The sequence below is a fragment of the Chiloscyllium plagiosum genome, unplaced genomic scaffold (genome assembly GCF_037043375.1).
Source record: "Chiloscyllium plagiosum isolate Xiang-an unplaced genomic scaffold, Cpla_swu_hap1 HiC_scaffold_9, whole genome shotgun sequence".
Classification (NCBI taxonomy): domain Eukaryota; kingdom Metazoa; phylum Chordata; class Chondrichthyes; order Orectolobiformes; family Hemiscylliidae; genus Chiloscyllium; species Chiloscyllium plagiosum.
Genome location: NW_028270147.1, coordinates 47,194,539 through 47,214,927, shown reverse-complemented (window position 1 = coordinate 47,214,927; position 20,389 = coordinate 47,194,539). Strand labels below are relative to the sequence as shown.

General features: G+C 42.0%; 1 protein-coding gene across 2 annotated transcripts in view; it reads left to right on the top strand.

Annotated features, from left to right (window-relative positions):
- The first annotated feature begins 647 nt into the window (after positions 1-647).
- Positions 648-20,389, top strand: part of LOC122554345 (uncharacterized) — a 98,491-nt gene continuing 78,749 nt past the window's right edge. For both annotated transcript variants that reach the window (XM_087990273.1, XM_043699219.2), the window contains exon 1: positions 648-871. In XM_087990273.1, coding sequence (XP_087846399.1) covers positions 772-871 — 100 coding nt within the window. In that variant the 5' untranslated portion in view covers positions 648-771. The remainder of the gene's footprint in view (positions 872-20,389) is intronic.

Sequence of the window (20,389 nt, the reverse complement as noted above, 5' to 3'; positions counted from 1 at the left end):
AATAGATCATGCCATGATGATTTTAGGGTAGCAATTCCAATGCAGACATCTAGAACTCTACCTGCTTAGATTCCCCCAAAACGTGTGTTTGGATACGATTAAGTATAATTTTCCCAATACTGGAGGGTCAGCTGACCAAAATCAAATTGAAAATACTTTGTCATTTTGCGAGTATAAAAGCGAAACAGAGAATGCGAAAAAGCAAAATAAAAAGAATGCATAGAATGGCAAAGAAATTTGAATTACTACGACTTTATTTCAGCTCGAAAGCCTTAGCTGCTTGCTAAGGTACACTGCTTGCAGCATTCATGATATATTTGGGGTATGATTGGCCACCCCAAAATTCACCGAACCAGCGACGCCCTGATGCAGTGAACGAATGCAAGAAAAATATGAACACCCAGAGTAACACCCCTGCCTAAAATCATTTTTAAAAGTGTTCAACTATTTGAGTGGGAGATGCAAAGCCTAAAGTCATAATTTGCAGGAAATGCCAGATTTCCAAACACTCTTGGATTCTTCTTCATTCTGTGACACACTGGGTACGGCGCGCCGTCCAGGTGTCAATCTGCAAACGTCGCGAGACTTTGATCTATATGTCACAAAAGGGACAGGTGCGCCGGGGGCGGGGCGGACTCTGTCGAGGTTCCAGGGCCGTGTGAACGTACCATGGGTCACAACTTGCTTGGTTCATTTTCCTGGGTTAGAGGGATAACAGCTGTTTCTTCCACAAAATGACATTTTAATTCATTTTCTGTTCCTGTTGGACAAATGTCAAATTTCAAAAAAAAAGTATTTCTTTACATCATTATTTTTGAGACCATCCAGACCCCGGCGTTAATGAAGAAACCTGATACAGACACTGGTATAGGTAAGATGTTCATTGTCTTAAAGTTTTGAATTAATGTATTGTTTGCATCAAACATTGTTCAAAATAGAAATGTGCGCACTAAGATGTATGTCTGAATTTATTGTTAAAATAATTGGTTTACATCGGGTTTTTTTTGCTTCCACGGTGCAAGTGATAAAGCAGGTATTCAGTATTTGTATCGTTTGCCAGACGTCCCAATGACCAAACTAGGTTCACTAATTCTCGATGGTTTTTTTTTCAAACTCTTACTCTTTCGGCCGTCGCTTCAGATTTACTCTTTGTCGTTTCTTGATACTTCTTCACCTGTGGTAAAGTGCAGGCATGATCTTGTTGTTTTCCTCTTTGATGGAATATTTTAACTTAAGAACATTGTATCCGTTGGGCAAATATTTCTTTTTGTGTGTGGTGGAGGGTAAGGTGTTAATAATATAATTATAAATATATTCTTATTTGGAGTCATATCTTCTACTGTCTAGGTCTTCACTTCTGAAATTTTTTCACTAATACACTCCACCTGTATATCTCATTTAGCTTCAAGATGTTCTTTAATACCCCCTCTTTAAACAAGCTTTTGTTCTCCACTTCTCATGTCTCCTTTGGATATCAGTTTTTGTTTGATTAGGTTTTCATAAAATACTTTCAGATATTTACTATTTAAATGCAAATTGGTATTGGGTGTGAAGGTCTGAGTTCACTGCAATAGAATAATCAATTTAAAAGGTTTATTAATTAACTAAATGTTCTTTAAGGAAGAGGACCTATCTATATGCTGCCTAGTTTTCTCTGCAATTCTGAAACATATAAAATTCTTTAAGGGTGAATGCAGAAGCCGTGTTTTTCTGTCTTGGAATGCCTAGAACAAAGGGATACAGTGTCAGAATGAGGGGAAAACTGTTTTGAACTGAGCTGTTGAGGACTTAGTATAATTAAAAGGCTAGTGAATCTTTGGAATTCTCAATTCCAGAGCAATGGAAGCTTGGTCATTGTGTATGTGCAAGACAGAAATTGAAAGGCCTTGAGAAACGAATAACTAGTAATAATGCTATTAAGGAATATGGAGATATCTCATGAACATGCTATTGAGGTAGATGATTAGCCGTGATCTAGGGTGGTGGAATAGACTCAAGGGACCAGTTCCTGGTGCCTTTTTAAGCTATTGTTCTCTCCAAAATCTCGCCATTTCTTCAACTGACTTCTTATGTATTACCAATCACTGTTAGCGGCTGTTCTTCAACAGTAACAGAAGAATGCTCTTGAAATCACTCCATAGCCTTTCTGACATTTCACCTCTCTGTTTGAACTTTCCTTAAAACTTAACATTTATTAATATAACATTTCAAGAGCTGTGATTTTAACAATATTTGATTAACCTGTTCAGGCGTGATATGATGCAACCTCCAGGAACGTTGGAATTTGAACCTAGAGATCACCGCGCCAAAGGACTTCAAGAACAGTGATTTTTAAATGTATATAGACTAATAATGAGCTTTAAACAAATATGTGATAGATTTCTCACAATTTCAAGAAAAGATTGTTAGTAGTTCTGGTCATATTTGATGCAATGAACTTATGGACAAAATGTGCTGGTGGGCTGCAATAATAGGTGCAAGTTAATGCTTCCCATGAAGAGAAACAACTCAAATCATCAACTCTGCTTTCTGTTCACAGATGCTGTCAGACCTCCTGAGTTTCTCCAGCAATTTCTGTCTTTATTTCAGTAATTCCATAACTTACGCAATTGGGAAGTACAACAATTCCAAGATTTGAGTATTGTCTGCTGTATCCTCCAGAGGACCAGACAGTTGTGCACTTAGGAGGACCACTGTTAATTGTACTTCTACCCTAGAAAGTATGGAATTTAAATCTTTTGAAACATGGAAGCCCTTGGTGTTTATCGCACAATCCTTTTAAGGTTTAGGGTCAATGCTGTGTGGAGATATCAGTAGCTCATAAGGTATTGAATTTCACTTGCAGTATGATTGAGTATTATCAAAGCATTCTATTTTCAAACAACTCGACTGTGGTTAGGCTTTGCTTAGAAAATTTTGCCCATTTTTGGTCACTGCACTGAACGATTCCGAGGCATTGGAAAAGATTTAGTGCAGAGATACGATAATTGTACCAATCTGAAAAACCTTAATTACCAAGATGGATGAAAACAACAAGGAGTGATATTTAAAATAATTAGGGAAACAGGCTTTTAATATTGCCATGTTATTTCAATGAGGAGAGATAGGAGAGGCCAGAGGTTATGCATCTAAATTGCAAAAGAATGGAATTATGTGACAAGTCATGAGATTGTTTTCCGAGAGGATAAAATAAACCTACAGAATAAGGTACATACAGAAAAATGTTTACTGGCTACATGCCTTTAAAGACAGTTTGGAGCGAATCCTGACTGAGGCAGCTTTTGGAGCAGATAAACTTAGCTGGAATATCAGTTAAACTGTCCAGTGTGGTTTCTTAATTCAAATATGATCACCTAGTATTGTTTTACAGAGTTATACAGACATTTTCCTCCAAAGCTTTTTCTTGCCTCATTTAGAGTTGGTGGTGGTATGAGAGTTTTGTGAATCAAATTTTTTAACATGTAACATTTTACGGAGTAGGCTTGATGGACGACTAGCTGGTCATTTCCTGTACATTTTAATTTTCTCATTAGGACAAAAAGATTGCAACAAGTTGGCCTAATTGGCCTTGAGGGGTTTATCAACTTCCAGATGTGGATTTATGTCCTGTTCAGATTCAGTTGAGTATTTGAGAGAGGCTGAAATCAACAACCTTGCATCCCCTGATTCTGTCCATCTGGTTAGTGGATTGATACCCCTGCTCGAAGAATAGCTACTGCTTCTCAGAATGGCTGTTTAAAGATTTTCTTGACGAGTTTTCTAAATTGCATACTTTCTCTATCACAGGATCACATTGTCATAGAGTCATAGAGATGTACAGCCCAGAAACAGACCATTGGTCCAACTTGTTCATGCCAACCAGATATCACAACCCAATCTAGTCCCACCTGCCAACACCTGGCCCATATCCCTCCAACTCTTCCTATTCATATACCCATCCAGATGCCTTTTAAATGTTACAATCGTACCAGCCTCCATGACTTCCTCTGGCAGCTCATTCCATACACGTGAAAAAGTTGACCCTTAGGTCTCTTTTCTATCTTTCCCCTCTCACCCTAAACCTATGCCCTCTAGTTCTGGACTCCTCCACCCCAGAGAAAAGACTTTGTCTATTTATCCTTTCCATTGATGTTGTGACCAATGGAAGATGTGGCATTTTGGGACAGTGTGCATTATCATTGCTAACTAAAGATTAGATTAGCTTAGATTCCCTACAGTGTGAAAGCAGGTCCTTCAGCCCAACTGACCCTCCGAAGAGTAACCCACCCAGATCCATCTCCCTTATGCACCTACACTATGGGCAATTTAGCATGGCCAGTTCAACTAATCTGCACATTTTTGGACTGTGGAAGGAAACCCACGCAGACACGGGGAGAATATGCAAACTCCACACAGACTGTCGCCCGAGGCTGGTATCAAACCTGGAACCCTGGTGCTGTGAGGCAGCAGTGCTAACCACTGAGCCACCATACCACCCTTGGGTTTGCCTTCGTTCAGGGAATTGAGTGCTGTAGTGGTAATCGTGATTTGGAGATGCCTGTGTTGGACTAAGGTGTACAAAGCTAAAAATCACATAACACCAGGTTATAGTCCAACCGGTTTATTTGGAAGCACAAGCTTTCAGGGCACTGCTCCTTCATCAGGTGGTTGTGGAGTAAAAGATTGTAAAACACAGAGTTTATAGCAAATGTTTACAGTGTGATGATGTAACTGAAATTATATGTTGAAAAAGACCTGGATTGTTTGTTAAATCTCATATTTTAGAATGAACATGTTGGTTTCAGTTCTTTCATATGTAAATTGCAGAACATTTAAAAGTTACATTGTCAAGTGCACTTTAACAATTGGAGTCATAAAGTATAGAACATGAAACATAGAACAATACAGCACAGAACAGGCCCTTCGGCCCACGATGATGTGCCGACCATTTGTCCTAGCTTAAGCACCTATCCATGTACATATCCAATTGCCGCTTAAAGGTCACCAATGATTCTGACTCTGCCACTCCCACAGGCAGCGCATTCCATGCCCCCACCACTCTCTGGGTAAAGAACCTACCCCTGACATCCCCCCTACACCTTCCACCCTTCACCTTAAATTTATGTCCCCTTGTAACATTCTGTTGTACTCGGGGGGGGGGGGGGAAGTCTCTGAATGTCTACTCTATCTATTCCTCTGATCATCTTATAAACCTCTATCAAGTCACCCCTCATCCTTCTCCGTTCCAATGAGAAAAGGCCTAGCACTCTCAACCTATCCTCGTACGACCTATTCTCCATTCCAGGCAACATCCTGGTAAATCTTCTCTGCGCCCTCTCCAAAGCTTCCACATCTTTCCTAAAATGAGGCGACCAGAACTGCACACAGTACTCCAAATGTGGCCTTACCAAGGTCCTATACAGCTGCAACATCACCTCACGACTCTTGAATTCAATCCCTCTGCTAATGAACGCTGATACACCATAGGCCTTCTTACAAGCTCTATCCACCTGAGTGGCAACTTTCAAAGATCTATGAACATAGACCCCAAGATCCCTGTGCTCCTCCACATTACTAAGAACCCTACTGTTAACCCTGTATTCCGCATTCTTATTTGTCCTTCCAAAATGGACAACCTCACACTTGACAGGGTTGAACTCCATCTGCCACTCCTCAGCCCAGCTCTGCATCATATCTAAGTCCCTTTGCAGCCGACAACAGCCCTCCTCACTATCCACAACTCCACCAATCTTCATATCGTCTGCAAATTTACTGACCCACCTTCGACTCCCTCTTCCAAGTCATTAATAAAAATTACAAACAGCAGAGGACCCAGAACTGATCCCTGCGGAATTCCACTTGTAACTGGGCTCCAGGCTGAATATTTACCATCTACCACCACTCTCTGACTTCGACCGGTTAGCCAGTTCTCTATCCAACTGGCCAAACTTCCCACTACCCCATGCCTCCTGACTTTCCGCATAAGCCTACCATGGGGAACCTTATCAAATGCCTTACTAAAATCCATGTACACTACATCCACTGCTCTACCCTCATCCACATGCTTGGTCACCTCCTCAAAGAATTCAATAAGACTTGTAAGGCAAGACCTACCCCTCACAAATCTGTGCTGGCAGTCCCTAATCAAGCAGTGTCTTTCCAGATACTCATAAATCCTATCCCTCAGTACCCTTTCCATTACTTTGCCTACCACCGAAGTAAGACTAACTGGCCTGTAATTCCTGGGGTTATCCCTATTCCCTTTTTTTGAACAGGGGCACAACATTCGCCACTCTCCAGTCCCCTGGCACCACCCCCATTGACAGTGAAGACGAAAAGATCATTGCCAACGGTTCTGCAATTTCCTCTCTTGCTTCCCACATAATCCTAGGATATATCCCGTCAGGCCCGGGGGACTTGTCTATCCTCAAGTTTTTCAAAATGCCCAACACATCTTCCTTCCGAACAAGTATCTCCTCGAGCTTACCAGTCCGTTTCATACTCTCATCTTCAACAATACCGTCCCTCCCATTTGTAAATACTGAAGAAAAGTACTCATTCAAGATCTCTCCTATCTCTTCCGACTCAATACACAGTCTCCCACTACTGTCCTTGATCGGATCTACCCTTATTCTTGTCATTTTCATGTTTCTCACATACGCATAAAAGGCCTTGGGGTTATCCTTGATCCTACCCGCCAAAGATTTTTCATGCCCTCTCTTAGCTCTCCTGATTCCTTTCTTCAGCTCCCTCCTGGCTATCCTGTATCCCTCCAACACACTGTCTGAACCTTGTTTCCTCAACCTTATGTAAGCCTCCTTCCTCCTCCTTACAAGACATTCAACCTCCCTCGTCAACCAAGGTTCCCTCACACGACCATTTCTTTCCTGCCTGACCAGTACATACATATCAAGGACACGTCGTATCTGATCCTTGAAAAAGTTCCACATTTCAACGACATCCTTCCCTGACAGCCTGTGCTCCCAATTTATGCTCCTCAGATCCTGTCTTGCAGCATTGTATTTACCCTTCCCCCAAATGTAAAACCTGCCCTGTTGCACGCACCTATCTCTCTCCATAACCAAGGTGAAAGTCACAGAATTGTGGTCACCATCACCAAAATGCTCACCCACTAACAAGCCCATCACTTGTCCCGGTTCGTTACCAAGTACCAAATCCAATATGGCCTCCCCTCTGGTCAGACAATCTACATACTGCGTTAGAAAAGCTTCCTGGACACACTGCACAAACACCACCCTGTCCAATCTACTTGATCTAAAGAGCTTCCAATCAATATTTGGGAAGTTGAAATCACCCATGACTACTACTCTGTGGCTTCTGCACCTTTCCAAAATCTGTTTCCCAATCTGTTTCTCCACATCTCTGCTGCTATTGGGGGGCCTATAGTAAACACCCAACAAGGTGACTGCACCTTTCCTATTTCTGACTTCAGCCCATACTACCTCCAAAGGTAGATCCCCCCGAACTGCCTTTCAGCAGCCGTTATACCGTTTCTAATTAGCAACGCCACCCCCCCCCCCCCTCCTCCTTTTTTACCACCCCCTCTAATCTTACTGAAACATCTGTAACCAGGAACCTCCAACAACCATTCCTGTCCCTCTTCTATCCATGTTTCTGTGATGGCCACAACATCATAGTCCCAAGTACCGATCCACGCCTTAAGTTCACCCACCTTATTTCAGATACTCCTTGCATTGAAGTATACACACTTGAGCCCATCTCTGTGTCCGCAAGTATTCCCTGTCAGTGCTACCTTCTCCACAGCCTCCCTACATTCTTGGACATCCTGAAAAACAGTTAACCTACTTGCTGGACTACAAGTCTGGATCCCATCCCCTTGCCAAATTAGTTTAAACCCCCTCCCAAAGAGTGCTAGCAAACCTACCTCCCAGGATATTGGTGCCCTTCTGGTTCAGGTGCAACCCGTCCTGCTTGTACAGGTCCCACCTTCCCCAGAATGCAGTCCAATTGTCCAAATACCTAAAGCCCTCCCTCCTACACCATCCTTGCAGCCACGTGTTCAACTGCACTCTCTCCCTATTCCTTGCCTCACTGTCACGTGGCACTGGCAACAACCCAGAGATGACGACTCTGTCCGTCCTAGCTTTTAGCTTCCAACCTAATTCCCTGAGCTCCTGAATGATCTCCCCACCCCTCTTCCTACCTATGTCGTTGGTGCCAATGTGCACCACAACTTCTGGCTACACACCCTCCCCCTTAAGGATTCTGAAGACACGGTCCGAGACGTCTCGGACCCTGGCACCCGGGAGGCAACAAACCATCCGAGAGTCTCGCCCATGTCCACAGAACTGCCTGTCTGTCCCTCTAACTATAGAGTCTCCTATAACTAGCGCTCTCCACCTCTCCCCTTTCCCTTCTGGGCCTCAGAGCCGGACCTCGTGCCAGAGACCCGGTCACTGCAGCTTACCCCTGCTAGGCCGTTTCCCCCCCCCCCCCCCACAACAGTATCCAAAGCGGTATACTTATTGTTGAGGGGAATGACCACAGGGGATCCCTGCACTGCCTGCTTCCTACCCTTCCCACCTCTAACTGTTACCCAGCTACCTCTGTTCTCTGGCGTAACTATGTCCCTGTAGCTTCTATCTATCACCCTCGGCCCAAATAATGCATTTAAGGTGTGAGCTGCCCTGTGTGAGACTGTCTGTCTGCCACAATGGTCAGACTGATTCTAATCTAAAAAATGCCATCAACTGCCTTCCAAAGATACACAAAGCCAATAGACCAGATGTCCCATCGTATCAAGCAATGGTGAGAACTGTGTGAGAACCTCTCTGGTTATGTCAAAGGCATCTTGAAACCCATTGTACAGAGGACCCCCAGCTTCTGTCACAACACTACAGATTTCTCACAGAAACTCAGTACCCACGGACCAGTCGAACTGGGAACATTCCTCGTCATAATGGACATTTCAGCACTCTACACCAGCATTGTTAAAGTACAGATTCGAGATGGCTCAGGGAAGCCCTTGCAGACTACAGATCTGTAAACCTCTCTCATGGTTCGTCCCGGAGATCGTACTCTTTGGAAGTCTGGAATAAAATAAAACTCTTACAGTTTAGTTTAATTTTAATTATCCCCTTTATTAATAATATCATTGTTACAACATAACACTGATACCTATAAGCCAGGCTAACTGGATTCTATTAATCCAAGAGAGTAGAAATCGCTATTCTTTCAAGAGCTCTGGCTAGCTACTCTATCGTACTATCAAAAGCAGACCGTTTTTATACACAGGTTTACAAAGGCATAACTGTCACAAACACAAAAGTTAACAAAAGCAGTGTGTGTTCTGTACTAGACAGATAATAACCAAGTACGATAATTCAGGAGAGAAGTTCATTGATACCGAATTTCGTTCCGAGGTCAGAATTGAGCATTGTTTATTAATTTCAGAAAGGAACAGCCATGAATGTTATCACTTGGTGTCTTGTTTGTACAAATTCACTGATGTTAAGGCAAATGTTCTAAATTATCTTATCCTTCCTTGCCATTCTTTTTTCCCCGAGAGTGCAGCAAATGTGTTCTATAATTTAAAATTACCTTTTAGTTTTAATGTTTAAGGACAACATTTAAGGCTATAAACTTTCTCAGCAACTGCCTCAGTACTCAACACCAGCAACTGCCAATTTCAGAGCACCATCCTACAACTCATCCGCTTTATCCTAGACCACAACATTTTCACCGTTGACAACCAGTTCTTCATCTAGACACATGGAGCAGCATGGGGACCAAATTTGCACCCCAATGTGCCAATATTTTCATGCACAGGTTTGAACAAGACTTCTTCTCTACACAGGACATCCAACCAACATTATTCACCAGGTATATTGATGACATTTTCTTCCTGTGGGCCCATGGCAAGGAGTCACTGAAACAACTACACAGTGATATCAATGAGTTTCACCCCACTATCATCAACTCCCCATGGTCTACTCTCTACTATCTGTCTCATTCTTGGACACATGCATCTCCATCAAGGATGGGCACCTCAGTACCTCACTCTACTGAAAACCCACGGATAACCTCACGATGCTACACTTCTCCAACTTCCACCGAAACATATGAAAACAGCCATCCCCTATGGACAAACTCTATGCATACACAGGATCTGTTTAGATGAGGAGGAACGTGACTGGCACCCGGGAGTACTCAAGGATGCCCTCATAAGAACAGGGTAAAATGCTCTACTCATCGACCACCAGTTCTGACATGCCACAGCGAGGAACCATAATGACCTCCTCAGGAGACAGACACGAGTTGCAACTGACAGGGTACCCTTTGTTGTCCAGTTCTTCCCAGGTGCTGAAAAACTACACCATGTTCTTCGCAGCCTGCAACACGTTATCAATGACCATCTTGCCAAGACCTTCCACACACCTCCATTTCTCACCTTTTTAAACAAGCACCAAACCTCAAACAGATCGTTGTTCATAGCAAACTCCCCAGCTTTCACGACAACACCACACAGCCTTATCACAGTGAACGCTGCAAGACGTGTCAGTGTATTGACACAGATACCACCATTACCTGTGGGGGCACCTCCCACCATATACGAGGCAGTTACTCATGCTACTCAGCCAACATTGTCTATCTCATACGCTGCAAGCAAGGATGCCCTGAGGTGTGGTACATTGGCAAGACCAAGCAGAGACTATGGCAACAGATGAATGGACACCGCACGACAGCCAACAGACAGGAGTGTTCCCTCTCAGTCAGAGAACACTTCAGAGGTCCGGGACATTCAACCTCGGACCTACGGGTGACCGTCCTCCAAGGCAGACTTTGGGACAGACAGGCAACAATGCATAGTGGTCGAGCAGAGGCTGATAGCCACATTCGATATCCATGGGGATGGTCTCAACCGGGACCTTGGGTTCATGTGACACTACAGGTAACCCCATTACACTATATCCACACAGACAGACACAGACACAGACACTCTTGCACACGCACACTCCTACAGACCCAGACACTCATGCAGCCCATTGCTCATATACTCCACACAAACACTCCCACACTCTCACATGCACTCTCTCACAGACTTGTACCCCTTTACACTTGCACTCACATACATACACACTCTCCCACAGACACTCTTCTTCCCGCCCCCCCCCCCACACACGCGTGCACACACGCACGCGCGCACACACACACACACATATAAGTTTGTGGGATGAATTTGTACTTGCAGAATTACATTTTACTTTGCTCAAAAACTGCATGAATCTGTGTAAGATTCTGTAATTTTTTTTTAGATTAGAATCAGTCTGACCATTGTGGCACAGACAGTCTCACACAGGGCAGCTCACACCTTAAATGCATTATCTGGACCGACATGACACCAATTGTTAAAGTTCACTTGACAATGTAACTTTTAAATGTTCTGCTATTTACATATGAAAGAACTGAAACCAACACGTTCATTCTAAAAAATGAGGTTTAAACAATCCAGGTCTTTTTCAATATATAATTTCAGTTACATCACTGTAAACTTTTGCTATACATTCTGCGCCTTACGATCTTATACTCCACAACCACCTGATGAAGGAGCAGCGCTCTGAAAGCTAATGCTTCCAAATAAACCGGTTGGACTATAACCTGGTGTTATGTGATTTTTAACTTTGTAATGGTAATGTCAATGGACTAGGAATACAGAAAACCCCAGGCCAATGTTGTGTAGATAGGGTTTTGAATCCCATCATGGCAAATGGTGAAATTTGAATTTGATGATATCTAGAATAGAGAGCCAGCCTAGTAATGACTGTATAATCATTGTCATAAAAACCTAATGTTGTTCAGATAAGGAAATCTGCCTTAGCTATTGAAGCCTACATGTGGCTCCAGATCCACTACAGTTTGACTCTTAACTGTTGCCTGAGAATGAACGTATGCCTAGTCTGCAACACCCAATCCTGTGAATTACTTTTGTAAAAAGACAATCAATAAAGGACAAGTTATTTTTCTGCAGTAACCTAGATCTGGATCCCAGCAAACAAAGTGTCTCACTTTCCATTATCTGTTAAGTCAATTTTTAATAACCTTTTCCAGTTTTTAATGCAAAAGTGGACAATCCTGTTTGTATATTTGGAGGATTTCTTTTAATTGAGCCATGGGATGTGGGTGTACTGGCTATGCCTGCATTTATTACCCATCCTTTGTTGTACTTGAGAAGATGGTGGTGAACTGCCTTCTTAAAACCGCTGCCTTCTATTTGCAGTAAAGGAATGGCAATATATTTCCAAGTCAGGATGCTGAATGACTTGGAGGAAAGTTGCAAATGGTGGTGTTCCCATGTATTTGCTGCTCCTGTCCTTCCAGGCAATGTCTGTTGATTTGGAACGTGCTGTCTGTTCACAGATACATTATTGAATTTCTTCAGCGCATCATGTACAATTGTAGCCACTAAGTGTTGGTACTGGAAGAAATCAGTGATTGTGCATAAGGTGCCAAACAGAGTGACTCCTTCGTATTGGATCATGTCAAGCTTCTACAGTGTTTTTGGAGCTGCACCCATCCAGGCAAGTGGGAAGTGTTCCATCACATCCCTGACCTAAGCCATATGGATGATGGGCAGGCTTTGTGGAGTCAGGAGGTGAGTTACTCACTGCAGGATTCCAACCATCTGATGTATTCTTGTAACTAATGTGGTTGTATGGCTAACCCCGTCCAGTTTCCGGACAATGGTAACCCACAGGATGTTGATAGTGGGAGATTCAGTGATGGTAATGCCATTGAATGTTGAAGGCCATTGCCTGGTACTTGTGTTACATGCATGTGACTTGACACTTTCTGTATTTGCTCATAGACTGCTTCAGTATCTGACAATTTGCGAATGGTCCGAACATTGTGCAATCATCAGCAAACATTTATACTTCTGACCTTACAAGGGTTAAAAAGGTAATTAATGAAGTAGCTAAATTGGTTGGGCCGAGAACAGTACTCTGAGGAACCTTTGCAGAGATCCCCATGGAGCTGAGATGTTTGGCCTACGACAACCACAATCTTCTTCCTTTGTGCCAGAGAGGAGTCCAACCTAAAAAGAATTTTCTCCCAAATCCCGTTGATTATATTTTTGCAAGGGCTTCTTGGTGCCACACTTGGTCAAATACAGTCTTGATGTCAAGACTAGTTGCTCTCACCTCTCCTCTTGAATTCTGCTTTATTGTTTATTTTTATACCAAGGCTGTAATGAGGTCTGGTACGGAATGACAAACTGAATATCTGTGGGCAGGTTATTGCGAGGCAAGTGCTATTTGATAGCACTGTTGACCATCATTTTACTGATGACCAAGAATAACTGAAGGGGTAATAATTGGCGAGGTTAGGTTTGACCTGGTTTTTCTGTACGGGACATAACTGGTACTTTCCCACATTGAGTAGATGCCAATGTTGGAAATGTACTGAAACAGCTTGGCCATGCATGCGGCAAGTTCTAGAGTGCAAACCTGCAGGGCTGTTGCCATAATACATCAGGGCAATAGCTTTGCAGTAATCCATATTTTCAGCTATTTATTGATGTCACGTGGAGTGAATTGAATTGGCTGAAGACTGATGTCTGTAATGCTGGGGATCCCCAAAAGGTGCTCTGGTGGATCGTCCATTTCGCTCTTCTGGCTGAAGATTGTTGCAAATGCATCAGCCTTATATTTTATACTGATGTGCTGGGCTACCCCATCATTGAGAATGGGGATATTTGTGGAGCTGCCTCCTCCAGTGAGTCGTTGAATTATCCACCAACATTCATACCTGGATTTGGCAAGACTGCAGAGGTTAGATCTGATCTGTTGTTTGTGGAATCACTCATCTCTATATCTATCGCTTGCTTTTAACGTTGTTGGCATACGCTCATTCTGTTTTGTAGGTTCAACTAGTTGATACTTTGTTTCTAAGTGTGTCTGGTGCTGCTCCTGGTATGCCTTCCAGCATTCTTCTTTGAACCAGAGTTGATATCTCAGTTTGATAGTAAAGGTAATGCGGGAGCTATGCCATGAAGATACAGACTGTATTAGAGTACAGTAATGTTGTTGTTGATGGCCCATGGATGCCCAGTCTTGAGTTGCTAGCTTTGATCGAAGCCTAACCCATTTAGCAGAGTGATTGGAATACATGGCATGATAGAAGCCACTTTAAATATGAAGAAGGGACTTCATCTTCTCGAACACCATGCAGTGACCACCTTTTATGATAGTATGACAGGTATATGCATCTGCAGTAGGCAGATAGAAGAGGATTTGGTTAACTATGACTTTTCCCTCTTCACAATTCTCTTAACCGCCTACTGCAGTCTCAATTGAGCAGCCATGTCCTTTAGGACTCAACCAGTTTGGTCAGTAATACTGCTGAGCCAGTCTTGGTAATAGATGTTGAAATCACATACCCAGAATACATTCTGTGCCCTAGTCACCCTATTGATCCCAAGTGCTGGGCAAGCGTTGGGTAAACAGAAGTTGAGTGGTTCGCTGCAGAGCCTTTGACCTACTATTGTAGATATAGTAATTGTATAAGTGATTCATTTTTGTTTCTAATTAACGGTAATCCCTAAGACGTAGAAAGATTGCAATGGTATCGTAATTGCATGTCAATAGGTGATGTTTAGATTCTCTGTCACTGGATATGGTTATTGTGTAACGCACAAATGTTAGTTACCACGTGTCAACCCAAGCCAAAATATTGTCCCACAAATGCACATGGACTGCTTCAGTATCTATTATGAGTGATGCTGAACATTGTGCAATCATGAGTGAATATCCCTACTTCTAATTTTATGGAAAGAAGGTCCTTGAAGCAACTTAGGATGGCTGGGGCTAGAACACTATCCTGAGGAACTCCTGTAGTGATGTCCTTGGGCTTAGGTAATTGGACTCAGACCATCACAACCATTTTTCCTTGGTCAAAGTATGACTCCTATCTGCAGAGAGCTTCCCCACTTATTCCAGTTGACTCCTGTTTTGCTTGGCCTCATTGGTGTCACATTTAAATGCTCCCTTGATGTCACCCATAGGATCCAGCTCTTGTGCCCATCTTTGGGGCAAGGCTACATTTGAGGTCAGGAGCTGAGTAGCCCATGGCACAGCCCAAATTGAGCAACAATAAACAGGTTATTCTTTGCTAGTGCTGCTTGATAGCACTACTGATAATCCCATCAATCACCTTTTATTGATAATCAAGCTTAAATTGAGAGGGCTATAATAGTGTGCATTGGATTTGTCCTGCTGTTTGAGCACAGGACAAATTTTCCACACTGTCAGATAGATGCCACGTGGCAGCTGTAATGGAATAGCTTGGCTAGAGACATGGCTAGTTCTGGAAAACAAGTCTTAAATGCTATTGCAGCAAAGTTGTCAAGCCTTTTCAGTATCCACCATCTTCAGCAATTTCTTAATATAACAAGAAGTGAATCAAATTGGTTGTTGCTGGCATCTGTAATTCTGGAAGCCTCATCTGCTTGGCATTTCTAGCTGTAGATCAATGCAAATGCATCATGCTTATCTTTTGCACTGATGTGAGAGGCTACCTCCTATCTGAGGATGTGGATATTTGGAAGCCAGACCCTCCTAATTTTGACTGGATAGGGATGGCTGGACTACAAATTTAGTTCGCTTGAGGGATTGTTTAGTCCTGTCTATAGCATGCTGCTTCCACTACTTGGCATACAAGTAGTCCAATGTTGTAGCATCACCAAGTTGATACCCCATTTTTAAGTGTGTTTGGTACTGCTCCGAGTATGTCCTCCTGCATTGTTCACTGCATGATCCTTGTCTTAAAGTGATTCCCATTGCAATGAATTCAGTCAAGACACACTGCATGGATCAAAGATCTAAGTTTGTATTATCATGTGATTCATGATGTTGCAGGTAGTATTTCGACATGGATAGAGAATTGGCTAATGGGCAGAAAACAGTAAGTGAGGATAAGGGGTTCTTTTGAGGCTGGTTCCACGGGATTTGGTGCTAGGACCATGTGATGGTCCTGTGTCTTTTGAGAGATTTGTTCTTGTTGTTTCTCTTGCATGAGATGTTGCCACAGTGGTGCCAGAATACTTCAGAAGCAGGGGGTGGGGGTAAATAGCTTTGACCTCCCTTCGTGTTTTTCTTTTAAATTACCCAGCATTTTGGTTGTTTTCATTTGAGGTCTGGAGCTGGCTGTTGCAGATGATAGGTACAGCTTTCTTGCTGCTATCAAAAAGCTTGAGTTCCCTCTCCGCTGATTTGATGCTTTTCAGCGTTCCTTTCTCCTGGACTAGAAGGGAAATAGCATGTGAAGTGAATTTGTGTCTGGGTGTGTTTATGGGGGTGCTGCTATATTGGAACAGCTAATGATTAGTATGATGGTGAACAGATGAAGAACAGTTAATATATTATCTTATTAAGTATTTCAACAGAGTTAAAGCTATATCAATTCTTCATTTTTGTTTGTATTTTAACTGTGTTTTAAGAATAACGTATAGTTTGCTTAGAATCTAATAGTGGACCAATCAAATCACATCTGGAACACCACACCTTACACTTATCTTTTTAAATATGATAAAAGTTAGGGTTTCGACTATCTCCTTGGAGATATATTTTGAGGGGGTTTGTTCTGGTCCATAACACCACTGCTTACAATATGTATTATTGACTTGAGGGAAAGAAGTGAATGTATTGTAGCCAAATTAGGAGATGACCAAGATAGGTGAAAAAAAGCAGGCTATATGAGGGATGAAATTTGCATGTTGTGTGATTTTTTAACTTTGTACACCCCAGTCCAACACCAGCATCTCCAAATTGAAATTTACAGAGATATTGATAGTTTAAGTAAGTGACAAAAAGTTGGCGAATGGAGTAAATGTGTGAAAGTGTGAAGTTGTTCATTTTGCAAGGCAAAGCAGAAGAATGAGATTATTTAATCAGAGAAAACCTGCAGAAAGCTGCAACACAAAGGGACTTCAGGTGACAGGAGACATAGAAAACAGCAGGTGATCAGGATGGCTAATGGGGTTGGAGTATAAGAGTAGGAAAGTCTTACTGAACTATACAAGGTGCTGGTGAGACCACATCTAGAATATTGAGCGTAGTTTTGGTCTCCTTATTTAAAGAAATATGTTATTTCATTAGATACAGTTCAAAGAAGGCACGGTGGCTCAGTGGTTAGCACTGCTGCCTCACAGCGCCAGGGACCAAGGTTCGACTCGAGCCTTGGGCAACTGTCAGTATGGAGTTTGCACATTCTGCCCGTGTCTGCGTGGGTTTCCCCCGGGTGCTCAGGTTTCCTCCCACAGTCCAAAGATGTGTCGGTCAGGTGAATTGGCCATGCTAAATTGCCAATAGTGTTAGCTGCATTAGTCAGAGGGAAATGAGTGGGTTACTCTTCAGAGGGTCAGTATGGATTTGTTGAGCCAGAGGGCCTGGTTCCACACTGTAGGGAATCTAATCTAAACTAGGGTGTTCTGAAACACAGTGGGATTGTTGTATCAGCAAAGGCTATATGGGTTGAGATTCTACACACTGATGTTTAGAAGAATGAGATTTGACTTCATTGAAACACATAGGAGGATTCTTAAGGGGCTTGACAGGATAAATGCTGAGAGAATGTTTCCCCTCATGAGAAAGTCTGGGACCAGAGGCATAATCTCCATAAAGGGATACCAATTTAAGACTCAGATGAGGAGGAATTTATTACCACAGAGAGCTGTGGATCAGAGTTCTTGTGTACATTTTAAGGCTAATATAGGTTCTTATTAGGGGAATCGAGGGTTGTGGGGAAAATGCAGGAAAGCAGACATGAGTAGTATTGGATCGATTATGATCCTATTGAATGGCAGAGCAGCTGTAGGTGCCTCAGAGTCTCCAACCTGCAACCCCTAACCTGACTTAAATGCCGTGCTTCCAAGCTTGCTTTGGGGACAGCATTAAATTTTGTCTATTAAACCAACACCCCTCTCTACAAACATTGGCTGCTGCTTATTTCCAGTATTTTCTTCCTTTTTAATTTCAGATTTCAAGAAAACATTTTGGATACTATTGCTACGCTATTTCTAACAGAATTCTTTCGCTTTCTCATGCAATACTGACCCTATTTACACATCTGGATTACCTTGGTTGAATAGAGAAGACATGGGAAGACCATGCAATTATGAATTTGGATGCAATCAGAATTCAGCAACCACTTGCATTTAAATGGCAAATTTAATCAGAATGGAAGTGAGATAATTGGGATAAATATGGTAGCATCTCCCATTTCTTGGCACAATGATTCTAATACTCCTTGGACAGAAAGTATCCTCTGAAGAGGATATTGGATAGTGAGGATAAGTGAATATGATGAATGCTGTATAAAGTTTTTAGCTTGGTACTCTTTGGAAATCAGTAAAGAAGATTTTTCCTTCAGAATTCGGGTAATCCATAATGGGTTAAATGATGCTTGATCTCTGGAATGAGTGGGCATGATGAGCAAAGTGTTTTTTTCCTATTCACTATTTTGTACTTTTTCTGCAATATGATTATGTACACAATTGAGTAAATGTATTTACTATTTAGTGACCATTTAAAAAATATATTTAAACAGCCCAACAAAAATGCTTGCCTTAATTGTGACTGGTGCTATGATCCAGCTGACACAGGACTAAAAGCAAACCTTCGGGTGAAAGTGTCTTGATAGATCAGCTTTTGAATTTGGTTACCATGGCGAGCATATTCACATGAGGTTGCCAACATTGTTTGATACAAGAACATCAGTTTATTACACAAAAATCAAAAACCTCCATGTCTTGATAGTTTAGAATGATTTTAACATAATCCACAAAACAAAGTTTCAACCTATTTCCCAGCAATGTCCATTACAGGTACTCAATCCTAGAGAAACACCAATTTCTTATCTGGCACTTAGCAGTTCTTCTTGAACTAGAGAGGGAGTGTTGTCACTTACCTTTCAGTTCTAGTGGCCCAAACCTCTCAACAGTTCGGACAATGTAAAAACTGTATATAAGATCTTACAAAATGGTGACTTTATAAACTAAAACCCTTCAACAGAATGGCTGTTCTCTTTAAATGAAGTCCTGATCCCTTTGAACTGAAGTCAAACTAATTAATGGCTTCTGATCTATTTTTTCTATTTGTTGTAAACTCAACAATGTAAACATTCCTGATGAAGTGCTTATGCCTGAAACATCGATTCTATTGTTCCTCGGATGCTGCCTGACCTGCTCTGCTCTTCCAGTACCATACTCTTGACTCTGATTTCCAGTATCTACAGTCCTCACTTTCTCCTAATGGAAGCATTTCATCAGTTAACACTACCGATATATTTAGGTCACTGTTACAAATTACTTTCTGACCTTGTTTTTATGAGAAAAATGTTTTCTTCTTAAACCTGAAATCAAATCTAACTGCCACTATTTCAAAAATCCAAATTTCCCAATGGTGATAATATGATACCTGATTATCTCAGAACATAGCTAGAACCTTCCAGAAACTTCTTAAATCAATATCAGACAATCACCACCATGTACTTCCTGATCGGTCTGAGATAGTAATTATGGTGTTATAATTTCCTATAGATGCTTGTCTGCAAGTAAAACCCCTACACAATAGAATTGCAAGCTATAGCCATTTGACAAGACTTTCCACTTAACCTGTAGACCATCTGCAATGGCTATTTGTAGTACAAACCTTTATCTTAATGGCTTGGTAAAGTGGTAAAGTACTCCCACAGTACTGATTTTTTAAACTGCATTTAGAAATTATAGTCAGTTAAAGGCTCCGCATTGTTTCATGCAGCATCGACTGACAATATTAACATCCCAACTATGAGTGACAAAGGCCTCTGGTCTGGACAAAGCAGCCAATTACTTAGTTATGATCTCTCTAAGTAAAATTTTCTTTAATCAAAGCAGAAGTTATATTTAAGCAAAACTTCCTCAGAAGACTTTCAAATTTGTTTTTAAGAGAAGAACCAGCCTATATTTGCCCAACTATGGCCAAGTATCCCCACAAAGGAATTCCAGACTGCTAATTCCTGTTTTGATCCTTAGGACTCCATCTTAAAAGGAAGGATATTGATAAACTGTTATTCCTCAGCTATAGAGTCATAGAGCTGTACAGCATAGAAACAGACCCTTCGGTCTGACTGATCCATGCCAATCAGATATCCTAAATTAATCTAGTCCCGTTTTCCAGCATTCGTCCCATAACCTACTAAACACTTCCTATTCACATAGGTATCCAGATGCCTTTTCAATGCTGTAATTATACCACCCTCCTCCACTTCCTCTGGCAGCACATTCCATACACGTACTACCCTCTGCATGAAAACGTTGCCACTGAGGTCCCTTTTAAATCTTTCCCCTCTCACCTTAAACCTGTGCTCTTTGGTTTTGGATTCCCCCAACCCG